General features: G+C 43.4%; 1 protein-coding gene across 5 annotated transcripts in view; it reads right to left on the reverse strand.

The window, feature by feature from the left end:
* CCDC88C (coiled-coil domain containing 88C) overlaps positions 1–21,843 on the reverse strand; it is a 101,159-nt gene extending 79,316 nt beyond the window's left edge. For 4 of the 5 annotated variants that reach the window (XM_052782991.1, XM_052782990.1, XM_052782989.1 and 1 more), the window contains exons 1-3: positions 21,356–21,842; positions 21,128–21,228; positions 12,572–12,680 (exon numbers count right to left, since the gene is read on the reverse strand). In XM_052782991.1, the coding sequence (XP_052638951.1) occupies positions 12,572–12,680; positions 21,128–21,228; positions 21,356–21,415 (270 nt within the window). In that variant the 5' untranslated portion in view covers positions 21,416–21,842. Of the gene's footprint in view, positions 1–12,571; positions 12,681–21,127; positions 21,229–21,355 lie in introns of all 5 variants that reach the window. The other variant, XM_052782995.1, reaches the window with a different exon arrangement.
* Between the last annotated feature and the right edge of the window lie 643 nt (positions 21,844–22,486).

Raw genomic sequence — 22,486 nt, forward strand, 5'->3', positions numbered from 1 at the left:
CATATTAAATATGGTTGCTGGAAGCAGTCAAGACTCCAGTGTATACTGAAGTTTTAAGTTGGGAATCGTATGCTACCTGTTACAGAAAGAACAACAAATCAGGAACTTGTTTGAGTTTTAAGCACCATTCTGCAGCGTTTAGCCAACTAAAAATAAATCACTCTTCACTATTAACTTCCTTGACTTAAAAAAGACTTTGAGGAATTAAGATTAATGCAACCTGATGGGAGAGACTTATATGGGTATCAGTAAGATTAAGGTGATTTGGTTTTTGTTGTTTGTTTGTTTTTTTTTTTAATGTATTTGATACTTAAGATTACCCCTTTAGAGTCTCAAGAGATTAAGTCATTGGTTTTAAGTGTATTTCTACTTGTTTATAAGCAAACTGAACAGAAACTTCAAATGATCTGTCCTTTATAAACAGGTGACAGAGTACAGGCCTGACTGCAAACTCTGCATGCTGGAAGAGCAGAGCAGCTCAGTTCAAATTCTTATAAAAACAACTGCTTTTTACTCTGTCACACCAACTCAGCTCTCTCATCTGAGTGCATCTCTCTTACCAGCAGGTTTGGCAGAGTGCTCAAAGCCTCCAAAACTAGGTATCCTGCTAAGCTCAAGCTGGGAAAGCAAGTCAGGATGGGTCCTTCCGCAGATATTCAAGCGGTTGCCATAAACACTGCAAAATCTCTAAGTACTGATAAGGTGTGATAAATACCTTGACATTAGTAAAGGCTGCAATATGCTGTCAAGGAGAAGAGCCAAAACAAACCATGATCTGGCAGACAGCTCTGGTTTCACAATATCCAAGGGTATCAAAGCAAAACTGCTTAAAGATCCCACCATGCAAGATGCACCTCAAGTTATATCAAGTCAGTTCGAGAAAGTAAGTGCCACTTAAAATCAGGTCCTATGCCATACAAAGAAAGTGCAATAGCAAGTTAACTGAGATGCTTTAAGAAACAAGAGGCCGAACTGCAGCTGCGTCTTATGGAGACAAGTCTTCAAGCAATAACACATGATTTGAAATTTGAATCCCTCAATTGCACAGAATTTGGACCCAGCAAATTATAAAGAGAAAGGGCTAAGTGAAAAAGGGAGATCAAAACCACCTTTCCAATCAAGGTTTTGGCTCAGGCTACAAAGGAAATGCATACTGGAAGAAATGTGGGACAGCTCAACCAAGTCTGAGAATTAAAACAGAGCACTCTGGTTTAGTTCCTTCTGCATGACTGGAAGCTGGGAGCAAGATTAAGCGCCAGAGCACTGAAGTGTAAGCAAGGCTTCTAATAATGGCAGCTTTTGTGGTCCTCTACTACAGGCTCATTCCTTCTGCATGTAAAACTGTAAAGATACATCCACATGCTGTTCAGATAAGCAAACATAAACCTTGAAAACAAAGACAAAGATTTCAATACTGGCACACAGCTTTTTCATATTCAGGAAAACACAGAACACATAGGGTGGGGTTTTTTTGTTTAGTCATTGGGATATTTTTTTTCCTCTTTTTGAAAGATCAAAATTGAAGAAGTGACCTTAAGACATAACATTAAAAGGCAACTCCTTGTAGTTAAACTGTAGTTCTTCTTTGAAGTAACTAAACAGTCTTGAGAGACACCAAGTAACTCAAAGAGGTAACTAGTCAAATTAGAAGGGTTTGGGGTTTTGTGTTTCGGGTTGGTTTGTTTGTTTGTTTGTTTAAAAAGTGAAGCATGCTTTCCTTTTAAGGTAACTACTTCTCAGGACTATTCTTTTTCTTTGGAACCTGCATCCTAACAAGTGAACCTTTTAACATACATAGTAATTCTGCATTTAATATCAAAACTTAAAAAAGAAATTAGCCTCCTTCCAGTTTCTAGCAGTCAATGCTTATGCCTCCCATGGGAGTCCAGCCACTTAGCTTTACTGTAACACAGCTGCTCCAAAATAAACCAGGCATTAACCCCAGTACCACCCTCCCCTTTTCTTCTAACACACACACTGCACGCCAAACAGGTCTGCAATACAAATTAGATGCTGCACTCCCTTACAAATACCTTTCCAGTGGATATATTACAGATGGGATCACCATCTTAAAAAAAAAAAAAAACCACCACACACCACCAAAAAACCAACTCTCTGAAGTGCCACAGGGAATTTATCTTTCTTCTTTTGCTTCTCAACCTTACAGCAAACAAGTTAGATGTTTTTGAAATCAGTTCTTTAACGTCAGGTAAATGAAGGTGACTTTTTCTAGAGGAACACCACTACTATTGTAGTTTAAAAATATTAATAACCCACTAGATAATCATTTTCACAGGACAAGAATATATTTAAATGGAATTCATACAATACTTTTCCTTTTGCAAAAGACCACAAGTCTCTCTTCCACCCCCCAAAGGAGCAGATGTCTATCACTGTTATCCTGATCACCTAACGGGCACTAACGATGTCATTCTTAGTCTAAAAAACAAATTAAATAAACATCTAGAGACTTTTAATAATGTTAATTATGAAAGAGAACAGACAGTGACAGCTCCACTGGGGCCATTTCAGTCTGCTGAGCAGATTTTTATTTAGGCACTTTTACTGGCCATATGAGGACCCAGCAGAATTTAAACACTTAACTCCCCTTTAGCTCCATCTCAATCATAATGGGAAACAGAAGAGGCACCAGCTTACACACAGCTTACATTCAAACAGCCCATCTAAACAGCTATAAAAAAGTCATTCTGCTTAAAGTACAGTGTACACACACATTAATTTGCTGCTCTATTTGCTCTTTAGAGTTTGGGGTTTTTTAAATCCTTCCTTTTAAAAACCAACATATTTGCAAATGGGAGATGTATGCATGCATCAGCGAGTGACAGCTTTTCAATTTCTGTGCGTTCATGAGCAGGTGCCTTCCCTCATTTGTGCTGGTGTAAGGTCCATACACCATGTAAAGTAAGAAATACACCCTTTTCCTATGGTTTGTCTTCAGCAAAGAAACTAGCACACTAAAACTTTCTCCTGTCCCCAGGTCTGTTGCTTCCTCAGGTCCAGAGACACGCTCAGAAGGGTAAATCCCATAATTCTTAACCAGGGTAGGTGACTCCACAACCTCCATGCCCGTTTCTTGGCCCAAGAGCATTCACATTTGCCAAAAGTACTGGAGGTCAACATAAGCTCGAGCGGACCTTTACAATGCAAACCGCATTTTGTTTTCAGAAGTAAATACAGCTCTGCATTTGGATAAGATGCTCTGTCCAAGATCTCCCACACATTTCTGAAACTCCTAATCACTACTTCAAAGTGACAGAGAAGCACCGCTTTAAAAGACATCTCAAATATCCATCTCAGATGGAAACACACTGTGGAAGAATTGCTTACAGGTCTAATGAGACATTAAAAAAAGCAGTGTACAAAAAGGTGAGAGCTCATTGCAGACCTTTATAACAAAAGCTAATTATGATGCTGTTGGAGCAGAAAGCCTATGCCAGCTGAGTTAAAGGCACAGAGACACCTTTGCTCACTCTGCACCACAGGGTCACAGATGTCCCTGGAACTGACAGGAACAAGCCTTGACACCAAACCCTAATTCAGAGTCAGAGTTGTGTAAGAACAAGACTGTGGGCTGAATCCAGTGTGCCACAATATAGCATGTGACAATATCCTCAGTAAAAGCCACACTGGATTAAACAATACTTTCACAGACAGAACACACAAATAAAATAAGAACATATATCACTTTCATTTGCTACCTGCCATTAAAAACCAGAAGTTATTTGCTTTGGGAACTAGTACACAGTTAGGGGGTTTGTTTTACAATCATACTTTATACATTTGTGGAATTCATGTTCTTGTCTCTTTGAAGACTTTTTAATGAAAAGGACTAAATGACATGGAATTCATTACAGAAACACAAGCAATAAAGCAATCTTTAACTTTTGTTTATTATTATCTTTTAGCAAAAATAAATCTCAAAGCTATTTTCAGCTACAACTGGCATGCAGGCTATTTTCTAACTTACCCAAAATTGGCAGGCTCTACAAAATTTAGTTCTTTCCTTCGCAAAATTTCAGCTGACAAAAATGGGACATTTGCCCGAAATCTAGGCAGCAGGACTGAACACGGCTGTCGGGTGAGACTGTCTGAACAGTGACTTACATCTTAAACCTAACATCCAAAAATATATACATAGTAGAGAACTGAAATACCCTGCGGCTTTAGCATTGGTAATCACAGCAATAGTCTAAGAGATTAACATTAGGCCTTGGCTTTCATTAAGAAAAGCCACACATGCTCTCACATTACCCTTTTTTAAGCCATAGAAAGGACACAGTGGATGCGTTCTGTAATTCAGACATCCCAAGAATGGTTTTCAGCTAACATGTCAGAGGTTAAGTAAATACTGCTGCGTGGGAACCAAACAGCTATTCCATACTGTAAAATTTTTACAGATCACCTCTGTTTGCCTCCATATTTTAGGACACTGCTCCTCTCTTTTCTTGGCTCAGTTTCTTCATTTGTCTGCGCAATGAATTCACACCCCTCTAGCTTATTAAGCAAAACAAAGACAGGACTACACAGACACATGCCAGCCTATTCTGCCCTTTCCCATATTCTAGCTCCAGGAAATTACAGGCAATAAAGTAGTTTAAAAGCTAACCTATTCTCTTCCATCTGTTTCCGGTCACTATTTCATTCTGTATTAAAATGCATGTGGAGCCTCAGGGGAAAAAAATATGTCTCTTTAAGCTCAGTCCTCCATTAAACTTCCAGACATAATTCAATATATCAGCTGAAATGCATCCTAGAAACACAGCCAGTAATCTCAATCAGGAGGCCGACAGCATGCTACTAGCCACCTGAAACAGTAGCTCTTACCAACCTGGGAACACTTTTCAAACTGACCTCTGCAGAAACTTATATCAACTCTGGGGCAGAAATGTTTGTTTTGCCTAGTTCTTCTGGAAATGAGTAAGACGATTCTCACTAAAAAAGCATCAGACAGTCTGGCTTGCAGTGGTGAGTCACCTGTCTCTGCTCTTTCTCACTGAAATCCTTGATAACAGGACCTGTAAAAAAAAGACCACGATCTTTGTGGTCGTTCTTACGTTCATTCCACTTGCAGCAGTGGTACCACTATTTTCAAGTGAAGGACTAAATCAGGGACTAACATCACCAGTTCAGCATTTCCCAGAACGTCTGTGCCAAGGTCAGTCATTCCCTTGCCCTGCAGCCACCACTGCAATAACTGAACATCTTCACAATACCAGTCTTACATGCAACCTTCATGTCTTATGATCATACTACTGCAGGACAGAAAACCTAATTCAAAACATTTTTGTCACTGCAGAACCAAGAAGGCCTCATGTGCTGGTTTTGGCTGGGGTAGAGTTAAGATAATTTTCTTCATAGTAGCTAGTATGGGGCTATATTTTGGATTTGTGCTGGAAATCATGTTGATAATACAGGGATGGTTTTTGTTATTGCTGAGCAGTGCCTGTAGAGAGTCAAGGCATTTTCTGCTCCTCACCCCACCCCACCAGTGAGTAGGCTGGGGGTGCACAAGAAGTTGGGAGGGGACACAGCTGGGACAGCTGACCCCAACTGACCACAGGGGTATTCCAGACCATATGATGTCATGCTCAGCATATAAAGCTGGGGGAAGAAGGAAGAAGGGGGGGCATGTTCAGAGTGATGGCATTTGTCTTCCCAAGTAACCGTTACGCATGATGGAGCCACGCTTTCCTGGAGATGGCTGTAGTGAATGAATTCCTTGTTTTGCTTTGCTTGCATGCATGGCTTTTGCTTTACTTAAACCGTCTTTATCTCAACCCATGAGTTTTCTCACTTTTACTCTTCCAATTCTCTCCCCCATCCCACTAGGGGAGGAGTGAGTGAGCAGCTGTCTGGTGCTTAGTTGCCCGCTGAGGTTAAACCACCACACCTCATTAAGCTAAGTACCACATAAATACATATAGGCAGTCTGTGCCTGTAGCAAGTTTAAACTACAGAAGTCAAATGAAGAATAGGAATGGAAACAAATACAGAGCTAATAACATCCTACTCTAGGTCGTGCCTGTGGCAGAGTGGCTGTGTCTCCTGAGTCCTAGCTCACTGCCTTACTGAAACACAGAGCATCTCTGCAGTAATACCTTAGTACTTACTTACTTGTCATATTAACGTACTTATTGTACACTTTTGAAAAAAAACCCTAAGATACAGAGAGCTTCAGCTGCTGGTCACCGTTGTTTCTCCATGCAGCTGCAACATAAGGCCACAAGAACCTGTAAGCTACCTTTGGTAAGTGCAACAACAAAATTCCCAACGCAGAAACAATTCAGGAGACTATACATATAGCCTGCTCAACTGTACAGAAAAGGGAGAGAACATACTCTTAAAGAGTGCATGAGATCAGCAAAGTATTTGAATTAGAAAGAGCTTATCTGTTGAAGCTTCTGGTATCCTGCTCAAGAAAGCTGACATTCTCAGTTAATAATCTTGGAATTTAAAGCTCAAGATGAAGAAAGGTTCCCCTTAAGCCAAGCTGTTAAATTAAGATTTCTAGGGAACAGGAATCAAAGGAAAGCAGTCACCCAGGTGTATTGTAGTTTAACACACCAAATGGACAAGGCTAGCAAAAAGCAGTTTATCACCTAATTCAGTAGGTCACTGTGGGTATGAACTCTCTCCCTCAGAACAGAGGAATGCTTTTTGACTTCAGGGTGTGCACATTTATGTGCATTTCTAGCATTTTGGTGTTTACTTTGCTAAGGACTGGATTACTAGCCCACTAGAATTAGCCTGCCTAGTAGGGAAATATTTCAACTCACAGAAGAGGACATTGCTACTTCCAGAACTTTATTTATAGCTTGAGTACAGTTGCCAGTTAGTAACTTGTGCCCAAATCTGAAGCTCCAAGTTTTAATTCCTTTTTGCAGTCCAGTCAAGAGCTCTACACCTGACTCAATGCTTCAACTACAGAAGCAGTTCTTTATTTATCTGGAAGCTATTGGTATTGCAAGACCTTCACTGACCCACCAGGAGAACCAGCTTTTGCCCCAGCTTGAAGACAAAACTGTCTCTCTTTTCTGGAGGTTAGAAACACAGCACTACTACAGCCCCAGCACCAAACCGCTCACAGCAACAGCCAAACTCACAGGCAGCTAACTCCCTTTAACATGCCTGGTAGAAACCCTGCTGCTTGCACTTGTTTTACACAAATATAGAGCAGCCAAGTAAAAGTAGGACGACACAGGTCTAAAGAAACATGCCTTAAAAGCAAGACATTCTTGCTCACCGTTATCTCTGAGCCCAGCTAAGTGAGTTTAGGTGGGGAGGGTAGGATTTGTGGTGCTATAAAGTCTCTAAAAATTCAGTGAATGGTTTCATCTTTACTCCCCACACCTCCACGTTAATGTAAATGCTAAGAGTTAGGAATTTCTTACTGAAGCTGCAGAAGCCACACAGTCGCAACTGGATTCAGAACTGTCTCTCAGTACAATTTTTTTTTTTAAATGAAGAAGTCTTTCCAACCTATTTAGAAACATGAAGCAATCTGCTAGGTATTCAGTGGCCACAACTGCAGGCAATACAGGCAACAAAAATACAACCATGACCACATTGCAGCATTTCTTCCAACAGCATTTCTCATGCACATACTCCAGATGTGGCCATAATAACCACACAGGGACTAGCCAAGGGATGATCACAATCTTTTTTTTCTTCTTCTCTCTATCAACCTCAAGTTTTTCATGTAAGTGGTAGGAATTTTTGCTTGAGAGTGCAGTATATACTGTTGGGAGTGATTACTGGCATTTTTGAAGGTTGGAAAAATAGCTGACATAAAAACACATCGTTTCATAAATTTAGGGTTTTTTATAAACTGGTATCAAAATGATTTTTAGTTCCTTAGAAAAACACTAAGCCCAAGGGTTAACACATGAGCAGAAAAGGACAGCAAAGCCACTTCAGCTTCCCCTGCCAGCCTGCCTTCGGCCTCTTCCAAAACTCTATAGGTCTGAGCATGTTCTCCAAGTGTTGCAGGCATCAGGGCAGCTGCTCTTACATGGACACTTCAAGTATCAGCACCTACAGGATTTAAATATTCCCTACAGCACAGCAAAGGGATAGGCCAACACCCCTCAGATATTCTAGCTGCCTTCTTCCATCATCAGAAGTGACAGAACCAGCAACAATGCTAGCTCTTGCACAGGTGGTTGCAGCTTAAGGGGTTTTTTTGTTCCTTGTCTCTTTTTTTTTTTTTTTTTTTTAAACTTTGCCAACGAACTCTGCCAGAAACAGGGACACTGCCACACCACTACGAAGACAGTTGCCACAACTGGGATTATTCACTATTTGGAAAAGAAGCACAGGGTCCCAGGGCATTAAGGCCATACCAACTCACTGTCAACAAGGGTCAAGAGCACATATTTCGGTGAAGCCAAACGTCATTCAGTCTTGCAGTACTCACACCCTGAACTATATTCAAGCCAATGTAATTGGACCAGTAGATAAGCCTTAGTGGAGCTCACAACAGAAGCATTTCAAAGTGAAGGCAGAGCTCAGGAATAGCAAAATAATTTCATCTGTGTTGCACTGGGCTAGCCAGTCTCAGCCTAAGTACCAACATTCCCAACTATGTTATCAACACAAGGCAGCAGACAACAGCTGGAGGTCAATCTGTCCCATATACACTGGTCAGCTGTAGTATGGGGTAAAGACTTCACCCTTTGACCAGGATGCACAACACCTGCACCAGCAAGAAGTGGATGGGTATCTCTTCTCCAATACACTCAGCTCTCTATTGACCCCTTTAATCAACCTCCTCACTGCAGTTACAGACAGTAACCTGCAATTCTCTGTACTAAACTACTCCCTACAAAACCATTTTGAATTCCAGTTTAAAGACAGCCAAGTGTCTGAATTCAGTCAGAGCAAGAAGAGACACATAAAACTCACACTTAGAGCAATGAACACATTCTGCTGTGCTCAGCCCTTTTCCAAGATATGGCACCAATTCCAGAAGTTTTATGACCAGCCATTTCTCCAGTGAACCAATGCTGTTAACAGTTATTAAATGCAGCTAATGACAGATTCTCTTGAATGCTCATGAAATCCCACAGCAAAGTGAGTCATTTGCCTGGTTTCAAAACAGGGGCCTCTCAAGCCAATAACGGACCTGCAAAGGTGCAACCGCTCAAGTGGGAAATGCAGAAATGTTGCCTGCTACCACCAGTAACAAATATTACATACCCAATTAAAAAAAACCCACCAAGCCCTCCATTTTAAGAGTCTTGACACAATGTTTTTTCCTAGTAGCCATCAGCAATCCAGTTTTACGCAGCTGAAAGTTGTGAAAAGGCAACTCTTCAGAAAGTTGTTAATGAACAAATTCAGTTATCAAACTTCTAAAAATGAAGGCTTCTCTACTGCATTTACCCCTCCCAAGTTATGCCTGCTGAAGCACAGCTAGGAACTGATCTTTATGGCTCAAATCAAAGCCAAATTCCACCAACAGCCTGGTTTGTCCATAGCCATTCCCAGCACAGACACTAAGCCTAAGAGATCAGGAAAGCCCCAACACTGTGGAGAAGACCTGGATTCACACTTAGAGACTAGACCTGTCCTTGTTTTCTGAGGTAATATTACCTGTATTAATGAGAATTTTGCTTTAACAAGGAGATTAGCTATACAAATGTAAGTGAAATCTGATATTAGATACAGATATACTAGACAATTATATGATCCGAAATGTCAACTAGCTTCTGAATATCAGAGTTAATTTTAGTAGCCACTTATGTCACCTTCCTCAGATACAGTTTACAGTACCATGAATTCACATCATACTCTTGATCTGTTCCTGCCCAGTGCAGAGAGGAGCAAGTATTCTTTCATACCTACCAATGTCCTTCAATAAAGCATGAGGTGGCATTTTCCTCATTCTAGGAGACCTGGTCTACTAAATTGCATAACTAAGCCATAAACTTGACTGGGGTCCATTAAGTGAAAGGGAATGTAAAACATCAAGGCCAGCACTGTATTTTTAGAGCTTTTGTTCCCCTTGAGGAAGCAGCAAATTTGTGTTCCTATTGTTTGTCAGGAACTTCCTGCCCGCCCCCCTTCCAGTCTGCAACCAAATTTGATTGCATGTTTTCAGTCAGTAAGATACTACCCTCATTTTAACTTAAGCTAATGTATTAATACTACTTCATCAAACAATGCCCACAACTTCAACCTATTTTCAAAAAATCTCTAACATTCAGGAGAGAAGAGGCCTAACAGTATTTAATATATTCCAAAGCATCCATTTGGTTGCATGTTGAAAAAACTAGTAAAAGCTACTTAGATCCTAAAACACAAGAATCCCTCCAAATATCTAACATAGACATTAGTACAGATGTGACGTTATACTCAGCATCAATCACACACAGAGTTCAGTTACAGCATAGATGGCCTTAAGTCCTCCCAGACTATGAGGAGTTGAAGGCTGCACACCACCACATGTAAAGAAATCTCAGATTAGTGTCAAGACCTTGGATTTGCCCTGAAGATGTGATTGTGACAAGGACAAATAAGTTTCTTATATAATGTTATCATCACAAAAAAATATGATTTTATTTTAAGCTTTGTTGTAATTACACATTGTCAGGACCAAATGCAAAGAATGATAAGCTGTCATGACTGCTTTGTTTATATACAGTATTTATAGTCTTCAGGCAGCAAGATTTATAGTACTTAATTTCTACACTACAACAGGAACATCACTGTTACTCCTGCTACTGCAAGCCTCAACTACTGTTTCCCATTGAAAACTCTGTGTCTTAACCTATTTTAGTTGTTGCTAGCTTTATTGGATTATGATTACACAGCTCAACAGCTAGGTCAACAAGACACCAAGCAATGTATCACATGATTCTGAATCACTTTTCTTTTTTCCTGACTGTGATCTCTCTTCAGGTACTCTTAAAAGAGGTCAGATTATCAGCTCCAAGACAAAGAACTCACATAAATAAAAAGCTTTAGAGTTTCAACACCTGAAGGACCAGACTCTCAGACTGTAAATCTTGTGAGGGTGAGAAGAGAGGGAGAAAGACTAGTCCTGTCCCTGTCCTTAAACACAGTCCTTTTTGCTTGTAGACTCCATATACATTTACACTGTTCAGTGGGTAACAGAGAAGCCAAAAAAACCTTCAGCCTCTAGTTATGACCAAATGGAGTTTCCCCTTAAAAATCACAAGTGTCAGGAATGACATCACACTGCATCAGCATCTCCAGTTCTCAACAATCAAGACACAGATCAGCTGTCTTCAGAAATACATGATACTCTCCTACATCATCTCAAACCTGAATTACACACTTCATTTTCCTAGCAGGCAACTGGGACTTGCACACGAGTCATCCACCTCATCTGACTTTTTCACAAGTCATTCTCTCTTGTAGGCTTCCCTAAGCAAGTCCAGAAGCAGAGTAGTGGCAATAACATGGAATAGCAATAGGCAAGCTCTGGAAAAGAACAGCATCAAAAGGCACTACTGTAGTTAAGCATTACATCTCTTCTGTATTTTGAAGACAAAGCCAATACACAGTCTATTCTGTATGTACAGAAAAGATGAAGTGTCCAGGATGAGCACACTGACATCAACTCCAACAGTTTAGTTTTGTCCACTATTATTGGGACAAATATGCAGAGGAGCACTTTAACAGTCCTCAGTGGTTTCAGCCTGGTTTATACTGCACAGCTTTCAAATCTGGCAAAAGATGTGTAAAAGGAAACAGCAGAACAGTTACCCTTCTCACTAAGGAGTCTAAATATACACAATAGTGTGTATTCAGAAATTCTATTTAGAGTAACTGAATTCACTCCTGTGGCTTTCCAGCAGCATCCAACATGTACCTAAGTCTGCAAAAGTGCTCAGCTGTCACCACCCTGGTTTTAGGGGAGCACTATTACAGCAGAGGAACACTGATGGTCAGTTCAAGGATGTCGCTTAAGAATTGCACTATTTGTGAGAATTTGCTGTCGTTCCTGCACTTAAGCATCTTAGAGAAGAGAGTTCAGAACAAACAATTCCTTTAACACCTAAGAACAAGTACACAGCACGAGAAGTCTACCTTCAAGATAAGCACAAATTTATCTTTTCTAATTAACAGTATATCAATTTGAGGCTTACATTCTAGCATTAAAGATATTTCTTCATAACAATTTATGTGCTGGCAGCTCCTGTAAGAGGTTACTTGCTTTAAACAGGTTTTATACCCTAAAACATTATTCCAGTTTCAGCAAACCCCTTCACATGCACACCCCACAACCCCACCACAAAAGAACCTTTTTACTACATGTGTCTCCCAGTGCTATCACAGCCTTTGAGCACAATTTCTTCTTTAAAAAAAGAGGGTGGCAGGGAAGCAGCTTCTGGCCAGGAGGGATAGAGAAGGTAGCCATATTGTCATTTCATAAGGAAAGCATGACTGAAAGTACCTTTACACAAACACAATTTCCCCTCCATTTCCTTTAGCAAGCTTCTTTTTGAACCACCAGCCCCTGCACTAGCTGAAATGTTATAGCAATCACCACAGATCAATAAGCAGAGAACAGAAATCTCACCTGATAGTAAGTCTTAATGTTTCTGACTAAGATGGTCAGGTTTTGAACCCGAAGATACGTGTCATTATTTATGTGCTTGTTGACACGTTGGTTGGTTGGTCGAGGATCTCTATTAAAAGAAGAAAAAGAAAATCAAATATTACTGGTTTACTCAGTGCTAAGACTTAGCATCTCCATAACGCACGATTAGGAAAACCCTTAAAAATTTACCCATTAATGAGCCGACATAATTATACAGTATACATATATGTTAATTCATGATAGAATAAGCTCATTACCTTTGCACCTATATATAAGTTGGAAATCTTCCTGTGTGCCACAAAGTATCCTACTTCAGCTTAACCCACACAGCAGTTCAGGGCAGCTTCCCTCCTTGCTTTTATTTCCCCAAAGAAAAGAGCATATTTAGTTTGTGCACACTAGATCAAAGCAGTCTCTGATAATAATGGATTTATCTTATTCAAATAAAGGGAAGCCTAGGAAAAACTACCATGCCTTCCTTGGCTTTCGAGTCTTATGACAAGAGGAGGGTGTTAACACTTGATCAACGGTCACTGTGTAAACTGCAAAACCCAGATGCATTATACACTGTAGTGAAGGGAAAAAGGAGCACTGCACTTTTATTATACCCGTTTCATCTAACTAGACCTCTCTCATATACCCACTGTGTCACAGAAGACAGCTCTACTGGCTCTCATTCTACTGGGCTTCAAGATATGAACAAAATATAAACATAGGCAGAGATGTAAGCAAGACAGGAAAAAAGTTGGTGGAAAGATTTTAAGGAAAGAAACCTAAAGTTTTTGTTTGATTTTAAAGGAAGCAAATAAAAATTGTACCTGAAGGAATTTTATTTCTAAAATAAAAAATAAAACACAGGAAAAAAGCTTCAAATAATTTAATTAGAATGTGTACCTTCAGATTTTCTGTGTACACCCTAACATGTTGCAAAAAAAGGAACCTGAAAACCTTTATCTGTCAATAGCATTGATCAAAGCTCTGCGTTTCCCCTCTAATAAAGACTCTTGCCAGCAAACTCCTACACAATCCAAACACCTGCCTCCCAGAGCTCTGCTTTGGTTGTTAATTAAGCCATTCACAGCTCTTCCAGGGCCAAATATTGAACTCGGGCACTGACAAGGAAATAAAAGAGGAACTGATCCAATATTTATTCTTAAAATATATCTGCCAATGCACAACCATCCCTCTAGTGAAAGCAGTGCTATGTGTATAAATATGACAGAATACACACATATTCCAGAGATGATACAAAACTGCCTTGGCAGCAGATAACATGAGACAGTATTTATGTACCAGGGTTCAAGCAAACTGAAGCACACATGACCAAAACTGCCACTAGCATAAACTAGGAAGACCCTGCACAACCTTTACAGCAGCAAAGGATTTTGTATACCGATTGGCACTGTAATAAATTATGAAAAAAAGCAAACAAAGAGAGGCAACTGTAACAAGCTTTTAAAGTAAAACCTGTAATAAGTATTCCATTTTACTGATGCTCAGACACAGGAGCACAGAAGCCATACCCATACGCAGCTTGACAGTATGGGTCTTCAGCACCACAGCAAGTTGGAGAAGCATAAATGGCACCTGGGCTTGAACTTGGAGAGTACCTTGCCTTCAGTACTCTCTGAGCAGATGTTGGGTCCTGAAGTAAGCTGGATGCTTAGCCTTTTTAGGCAAGGTCACAACAACAAACCAGGAAGCTAAAAGGGAAGACACGTACAGTAAAGGGAAGACACGTACAGTAAAGGGAAGACACGTACAGTAAAGGGAAGCTGGCCAAACAGAAGGGTCAACCTACAGTTCTTGTTTCCATGTGAAAGCTCATGTAGGCAGCACCACTGCCATGCCACTGTCTGGCAGTGACCCAGGTCTACTGCCAGGAAGAGAAAGCTTTGACTATATAGGAAAGCAATACTCCACGACCCTTCCCAAAACTGCACAAAATGGGGCAAAAATCCACAAAACACACCCACCAGCCACAGCAAAGGAAAAGCGATTTCTTCAACAGCTGTAGGCAGCATAACTGCAGGGCTTGGATGATGTTTTCAGAAGCACTTAAGACACAGAGCAACTCCTCCTTCCACGACAAGACCTGCTCATCTTTTGGCACAGCAGAGCTAGTTGTCCGTTACGAGAACATGAGCGTTGGCAGGACGGGGCCCTCAGAAGCAATTCTGGAGCTTTTATCCTATCATCTTCATTAAGGGTAATCGGTTGCCCCAAGAGCCCTTAATACCACTGACCTCAGGGTCCTCTTAACCTGGAGCCAAGCCGCAGCACACAGTGTTACTCTGGCAGTCCAGCCTCCTCCTCCTCACAGACAAGCAAGTTAAAAGCTTTCCTGAAAACAGAATGTCACTCAAAAAAACGATGGTTTGGATTTCTGAGTATGTCGTGTAACCAACTTTGTCCAGCACATCAGCTCACTTGAGAGGACCGTATGCGCAAGATGTGAAAGGCCAGCACAGCTGACACTTCAAACTACCACAGGGCTTATTGTCTCCACAGGGAAAACTAAACAATTCCTTCTCAACAAGCAATATCCCATTTCTTCTTTATTTGTTACCATATCTTTTCTTAATCCTGGATCAGATAAGCTCGACTACTGACTACAGCTGTCCTAGCTCCACAGCCAAGAACTTGGAGGAGCCACAGAAGGTTGCTCTTGGAGACGCTGGGAGGTTCCGAAAAAAAGAAAGATTTATTCTTTTCCATTTACCAGGTAAGTTCAGTTTTATCCAGTTGAACTGGCAAAACACCTTTTGACCTAATAAGCACAGAGATGAACACTTGTAAGAATCAAGGGTTCAAGGCATGTGTTTATTCAGAAAGAATATATTTCTTGCATTTTTCAAACGTCTTCTGCGTCAGACCTCCTGCCTAGAACAACCGTGTCGCATTACGCAAGGTCAGCTGGATCCCTCCTGCTGCTGCTGCCTCCTCCACGTCACTCACCCAGCTCCTGAGACATCTCGGGGGGACGTGGCAGGGGTGAGACCGAGGAGCCAGGAGAGGCAGCAAACGGCCCTCCTGCTGCGGGAGCTGACCCAGACCCAAAGGGGAGCAGAGAGCAGCCCAGAGTCGGGCAGGCCTTGCCGCAGGGGGAACAGAGCAACACCCCAAGGCTGAGCAGGCCCAAGGTTACCTGCACTCGGGGAAGGAGGGAGCTGCCATTCCCAAAGCCACAGACGCTCTCCGATCTCAAGAGAAGTGAAAGAAAAAGGCTAAAAACCTAGAGAGACCGAGGTACTCAAAACACTACAACCTGAACAGCCTGATCTACGGCAGGGAAAAGCAAGAAGGGGAAGCAGAGACCTGAAGGAAAAAAAGCACCTGAGTAAAATTACACCATAAGAGGCAAATTCTGTCTTTAAAAATCTTTCTACCCTGAAGAAAAAAGAGCTGTAGGTACCACACTCCACACATAACAGCACCTGTTTGGTTGGTGAAACTTGGTTTTGAAGAATTTTACAGAAAGAAACTCTTTCCAAGGTTCATATTGAAAATTGAATAGATTTTTTGCAACACTAACCAGTTAATCCAAACGAATTCCTGTTTTGAATGTATCTGAAAAATCCCTGAACACAACCTCAATGAGATGCTTTTTCAGTCTTTTGCTGTTTGGTCTTTCCCTTATACACAAATACAACAAAAACTACAATTCTCTTTTTTTAAAAACCACCTGCTCCTCAAGATCAGAAATGTTACCTAAATAAGACTGAGGCAGCATGACTGAGGTGTGACTAAGGGAGGTACTTCACAAACCAGTAAAAAACACCCAAGCCAAATAAAAAAAAGGAAAGTCTCAAACCTCACTATATACCCAAACATTTTGAAGAAGTCCTCTGGTTTGTACTCCTTCATGGCTTTTACAGGAGCACAGAGGAAAGGAAGGGCCAGGAGACAGAGGCCAAGCGACGAGTTCAGCAGACGTGGGACCAGCAGCACAAGGACTTGAAGATGCAAACACTTAAGCGACCAATTAATAAAAGTAACAAAAAAAAAATTTCATTTTTAAAATTCAAAGTGACAATCCCATTTGAGCAATTTCTGACAAGTAACTTTGATGAGTAATGGGGAAGCCCACAAGCCAGGCCCAAGGGTTATGAGATGCCAGAAGGAACCAGCTGTTCCTGGTGTGTCCAGCACCCCATGGCACTTCGCTCTGCAGGTAACTCACTAACTGGACATATACCACTCTTCAACCAGTCTAACTCTCCTATCATCCAGCTTCTTCCTCTAGCAAAAAGTGGGGTGACACCACTAAGGCTGGCAGGGTTTCTAAATTGCCTGGAAATGGTAGAAAAATGCACCTCTAAAGGAGATTTTAAATTAAATGGATGTGTATCTTTAACCCTCCAGTATTCATGCCATTTGCTGCAAACCACAAGAAGCGGGCACTCACAACATGGCTGTTCCTGTCACATGGTCTAAATTAAAAAAGACAGATTGACAGTACCACAAACCATGACAGCTGCAATTGAAATGGAAAAAACTATTATCATGCAGTTTTATTATGTGGTTTTAATACAAGTAGTTTTATCAGCTGTATTCCTAATACACATTCCTGTTTGCTAAGTGTTTTAACAGAAAAGCAGAGCCTACTATCAATTAGAAGAATTAGAACAAGTCAACATGAAAACACTTATGTGCCCGCATTATGTAAAACCCCCCACCATTTCCCAAATAAAACTTTGTATAAGTTAAACAGAGCAAATACTTGCTTATGCTTGTAGGTATTATGCCACAGCTGCAACTGTAACACTGAAGGCAGTCTATGCAGTGTCACCATGTGCTAGTTTCATACCACGAAGTGACACACAATCATCTGAAAAAAGTTCTTTAAAATTTGTCCACAGAGAAGCTCATTAACTCGATACACATAAACCCACCAGAAACACAGAAGCTCAGGACACGGCAGTTCCACTTTGAAGATTAACAAACATTTTTGTATGCAGAGTATTCAGCCAGTACTGCAAGTCTGCAAAAATCAACATGTCCTTCATGCATGATCAGGTTGGGGTATACACTTGGACAGAACACAGGAAAAGGAAACCATTCATTTACAGCAAAATGACTTGAAAATACATTTGTCTTGGTTTAAAATATAAGTCGGGAAACCAAACGCTGCTGTCTGTCTCTTCCTATTAGATTTAACTTGTTAAGCAGCTAGGCACCACTACTGAGAACTAAGCAATCCCCAACTCTTTTAAAAAAGGGTCTTGCTTTGTTAGGGATCACCAGTAAGAAAAGGGATCACCAGCAAAGCCCAACGACTGGTTACCTACCGACCACATTGTGGCCAGAATCTGCCTAAGCCCAAGTCAGGTTCCCTGCCTCAGCCCTTGCACGGCTACATTTGGTGTGCCTGAGCAAACTACAATTTAATTCAGCACTAGTATTCCTGGGGGCAGTTCATTTCTGAAGAGGATGGAGCGAAGGCACAGGCCTATTTTCACCTCCTGTCACACAGCCAGCAGGGAGCTGGCAGCCAGGCAAAGCGATAGATGTCACCTACCTCTCCGGTGACACAGCTGCCTTGCTGATATGAACCCACCACCTAAAAAACATTTGACACCACAACATCAAGCAGTTGGGATCTTCTCCACCCACTCCAAGCTGCCAGACAGCATTTGGGCAAAATCCAACCCATCACAACAGAAACTAGAGGCTGAGTGAACTCATACAGCCCACTCACACCTCAAACAGCTAAAGCCTTACTTTCATTCAGCAATCTCCACTGAACAGGTATATCTAGATTTCTTCACAGATCCACCTGTCTTTTTGGCCATGGATTAAACTTAAATTCTGCTTCGCTGCAGGACAAAAATGTTTTATTTTTAATAATGAAATTCAAGAAATTAGCTTTTGAAATCTTCACTGAAAGAAACCTGTTGATCTGCAGCAAAGTACTGCATCACACCTGGTGTTTAGATGCAAGCTCATGCGCCTGTGCTATCTGTGTTCCAGTAAGCAGGCAAGCAGGATATTTAACCTAAAAAACTAAAAGTGAAATAACACACGAGTGAGGAGACAGCCATACACATCAAGAGCCCAGTTCTTTCACCCTTCTATTCCCTGCTCTCTGCATATGTGTGCATGCATGCATCTGTGCTTTTAGGCAATCAACACTATCACAGCATGGTGTATCAAATTCTAGCCTATTTATCAACGGCCCTCATTAATACAACTTGAGCAGGAAAAAAAAAGGTCTCAAGCCAAGCACTGAAAGTCATCTTCAGTGATGAGGACTTGAAAAAACTGATGAGCAAGCATTTCAAAAGACATTTATTTTTCTGTTCTGAAAGCTTTGTGGGGTAGAAACACGCCTTGCAAGGCTTTCCTGATTTACAGGCAAGCAGTAATTGCATTGCAATTTCTAAAGGTTAAGTCAGGAAAAAGTGAAGGCCATAGTCAGCACCTCTCCTGAGCGCCTTGCTGGGTTGGGATACATAAATACAACCGCAATCCTTCCTAAATTAAACAGCCTTGGGCTCTTGGTTTCAAGCTCCTTAGACAACATTGGAAGCACTGCCAAAGCTGCCTAAAAAAGGGTAAAAAAAGCCCTGATGGCATATAATGGGACAGTTTCCTACTCCACACTGCTTGTGCTTCCTCCGCTTACACCTTCTGCGACACTGCTAGCAGAGATGTTTTTTGGAAGAAACAAACTTATTTTCCTGACTGCTTAAGGCAACTAAACATGGCAGGGCATTTCTCACAAACACACGACATCCTATGAAATGCCAACTAGTGTCACTGCACTCAGTCAGCCTACATCCTTATCTTTGTTATTTCAATGAGATCTTATCATTCACTCCTTGTCCCCAGAGCATTGTTAAGTTGCTCCATAGACTTTAACAATTTTATGTCTCCCTAGACATACTTCAACGATCAACTACAAAATACTTAAGCTTACATACACCACCTGATCAAGCACTTCTAAAATACATGACTCATAAGAATGCCACAGCCATTCAAAAGCCACATAACTTCAGCCTATTTAATAACAAAATTCAAGAGCAACCAAGTATTACTTTTTCTTGTTTTGAACTAATAAGGTTCTTTCACATATTAGACAACAGCGATAGTTCAGTTGGTTAAACCTGCAGCAGACTCAACTGCTGCTGTTCCTTGATAGTTTGGTTGGTCATCTCCGTGCCAAACACAATGGTCATAAATCAAAATCCAATTTCCCACATCTTGGAAAACTACAAGTCTGGATCTGAATGCTCATACTCAAGGCTCTAATTTGCAGAAAGTTCTCTTAAAGTGTAATTACTCCTTTAGAAATGCTGGAAATTATGTCTTCTCTTTACATCAAGTTTCCATCCCAGCTAACATTTTACACCACTGGTTTGTTATCCCCAAGTGGATTCTGATTGATCTGGATTCTGATCCTAATCATGAATCTTCACTATCTAAGTTCCAGTTCACAATTTCCACTGTTAGTAACACCAAAACAGAAGAAAATTTGATACCTTTTCAGATGGAGCAGCCAGGTACCATAAGATAACAAAACTTGCCAACTTGAGTGTGTGGGGCATGGGCTGTCAGACTTCTTTTAAGTTACTTTTCAGGAACTTCAATTAAAGATTCTAACATGAATTCTTCATTTAAGTTTTTCAACTTGGCCTAACATTGCAAATCACTGGTCAACCTTCAATTGATTTCATTCACTTAAGAATCCAGTGCCAAAATCGAGTGATTTCCAAAGTCTCCTCCCCTGAAAGTCAAATACTTCTCCCTACAAACTCCTTATCAGACACATTTCAGAATATTTAAAAGCAAATACAGAGATGATAGAAAACAGTCAGGACCTGCATGCAGCAGACCAGCAACAGGAAAGGATGTGGTTAAAAAATACACAAGTTCTACCAACAATTCACTTCGGTATTTTCAGGGCTTGCTCTTTTAACCCATTTATACGTTTCCTCAGGACATATCCTTATAGTGCTGCCCGAAAGAGATATCACAGAAGCTGGGTTGTGTTTTCTTCCTAAACTATGTATTTAATATCGAAGTTTACGCAAGAGTAGACACACTTCAGATGAAATCCTCCCAGTAAAGCTTCACATGATAAAGTACTTTCATTTCCTTATTTGTACTGCCACATACCTTCCCCTAAAGTATATGTGAACAACTCAGAAAAAGTAACTGTTTGGAACAAAACAAAAAAAGCAAAAAACACGTGCCACCCAAAAAAACCCAGAAAAGCGTTGAAGCACGTTTTATGGAACCGGATCAGTTTGGGGTTTTGGCTTCTTTCCCTCCTTTGTTTTTGCCAATTTCAAAGAGCAACCAAAAGGAGAAAAACGCAAACCCGGTGCTTTCGCCCTATACCCTGTCCTTCCAGCCTGACCGCTGAGAAAGCTTCCCGATCACAGAGGGACACACCGCACGGGAAGCGGCGGCCTCTCCCTCCGCAGCCCCGATCCCACCGGCCGCCGAGGAGCCGAGCGGCGCTCGGCGCTGCCGCCCCGGCCCCGCGCAGCGCGGGGCTACCACCCCCTCCCTCGGGAGCCCACTCACATTTGCAGCATGATTTTGTTCAGGACGACGCCATCCACCAGGTCCATGTAGACGCCGAGGTTGTCCCCGTCCCCGCTCCCCAGCGCCCCGAAGGTTTTCACCTGCCGGGAGGAAGGACAGCGGGGTTGGGGGGGTGGCGGCAGGGCCCGGCCGCACCCCCACCCCCCCCGCCGGGCCGGGGCCGCCTCGCCGGCAGCCTCCCCGCTCCCCCCGCCCCGCTCTGCTCACCCAGGTCACCAAGGGGCTCTGCAGGAAGAGCTCCAGGAGCTCGGAGACGGTCACGTCCATGTCGCCGGGGCCCGGCTGGCGGCGGCGGGAGGCTGCGGGAGGCTGCGGGAGCGGGGCCGGCTCAGTCGGGAGACAAAGGCGCGGAGCCCATGGCCGGCCGCCCCGCTGCCCGCCGGGCGCTGCCTACAGGGGAAACAATGCGCGGCTCATCGCTCCCCCGCCCCCGCGCCGGGGGGAGACGCGGGGCCGCTCGCCGCCGCCGCCGCTGCGGTCCCTCCTCCCGGCAGCAACAGGCCGGTCTTCCCCCGCCGAGCTCGCCCCGCAGCCCCAGGAGGGGCTGCCCAGGCAGGCGCGAGCCGCGCCAGGAGAGGGGGGCGAAGGGGGACAGCCGCCCGCGGCCAGCTCCCCCGAGGCCGGCAGCAGAGGCGCGAAGCTCCCACGGGGCGGCTCCGGGCAGCAGCGCGGCGCAGCCCCCCAGCCCCGCTCCGGCCGCCGCCGCCCTACCTGTGGCGCGGCGCGCCCTTGCCCCGGCAATTAGACCCGGGCCGCGGCAGTGCCGTGACGGGCACGGCCCGCCGCGAATGAGAGGCGCGGAGACGGTCGGCGCAGGCCAATGGGCGGCACCCCTGGGTGGCCGCGGGGGCGGGACGCGGTGCGAAGCCGGGGCGAGCTGCCGGCCCTTTCCCTGGCGCGCCCTGCCGGTCCCAGTTTCGCCCGCCCGTTGCGCCCCCCCCCCCCCTCCGTCCTCCCGTCCCCCCCCGTCCCCGGGAGCGGCCGCTCCCGCCCGCCGCCGTCCCGCGGCCGAAAGTTTGCGAGAGGGGGGCCGGCGGCGTCTGTCCGCCCCTCTGCGGCCGGCCCCGGCGGGGCGCGGCGCTGCGGAGGCGGGAGGCAGGAGGCAGGCAAGAGGTAGGGGGTAGGGGCGGCCGCGCCTCGCTCCCCCCTTTGAACCGAGGTGATGCGGGGCCCCGCGGCGAGGTTACCCCGCGGCTTGGGCGGCTTTGGGACGGCGCCGTGGGCGGTCCTGCCCGCGCACCCGCCTGCGCCCGCTGCCCGGAGCCGCGAGGCGCTGCGCCCTCCGCTGCTGGGGAGCAGGGCGAGTGCAGAACGCCGACGCGCAGTGCTGAAGTTTCT

The sequence above is a fragment of the Harpia harpyja genome, chromosome 3 (genome assembly GCF_026419915.1).
Source record: "Harpia harpyja isolate bHarHar1 chromosome 3, bHarHar1 primary haplotype, whole genome shotgun sequence".
Taxonomy (NCBI): domain Eukaryota; kingdom Metazoa; phylum Chordata; class Aves; order Accipitriformes; family Accipitridae; genus Harpia; species Harpia harpyja.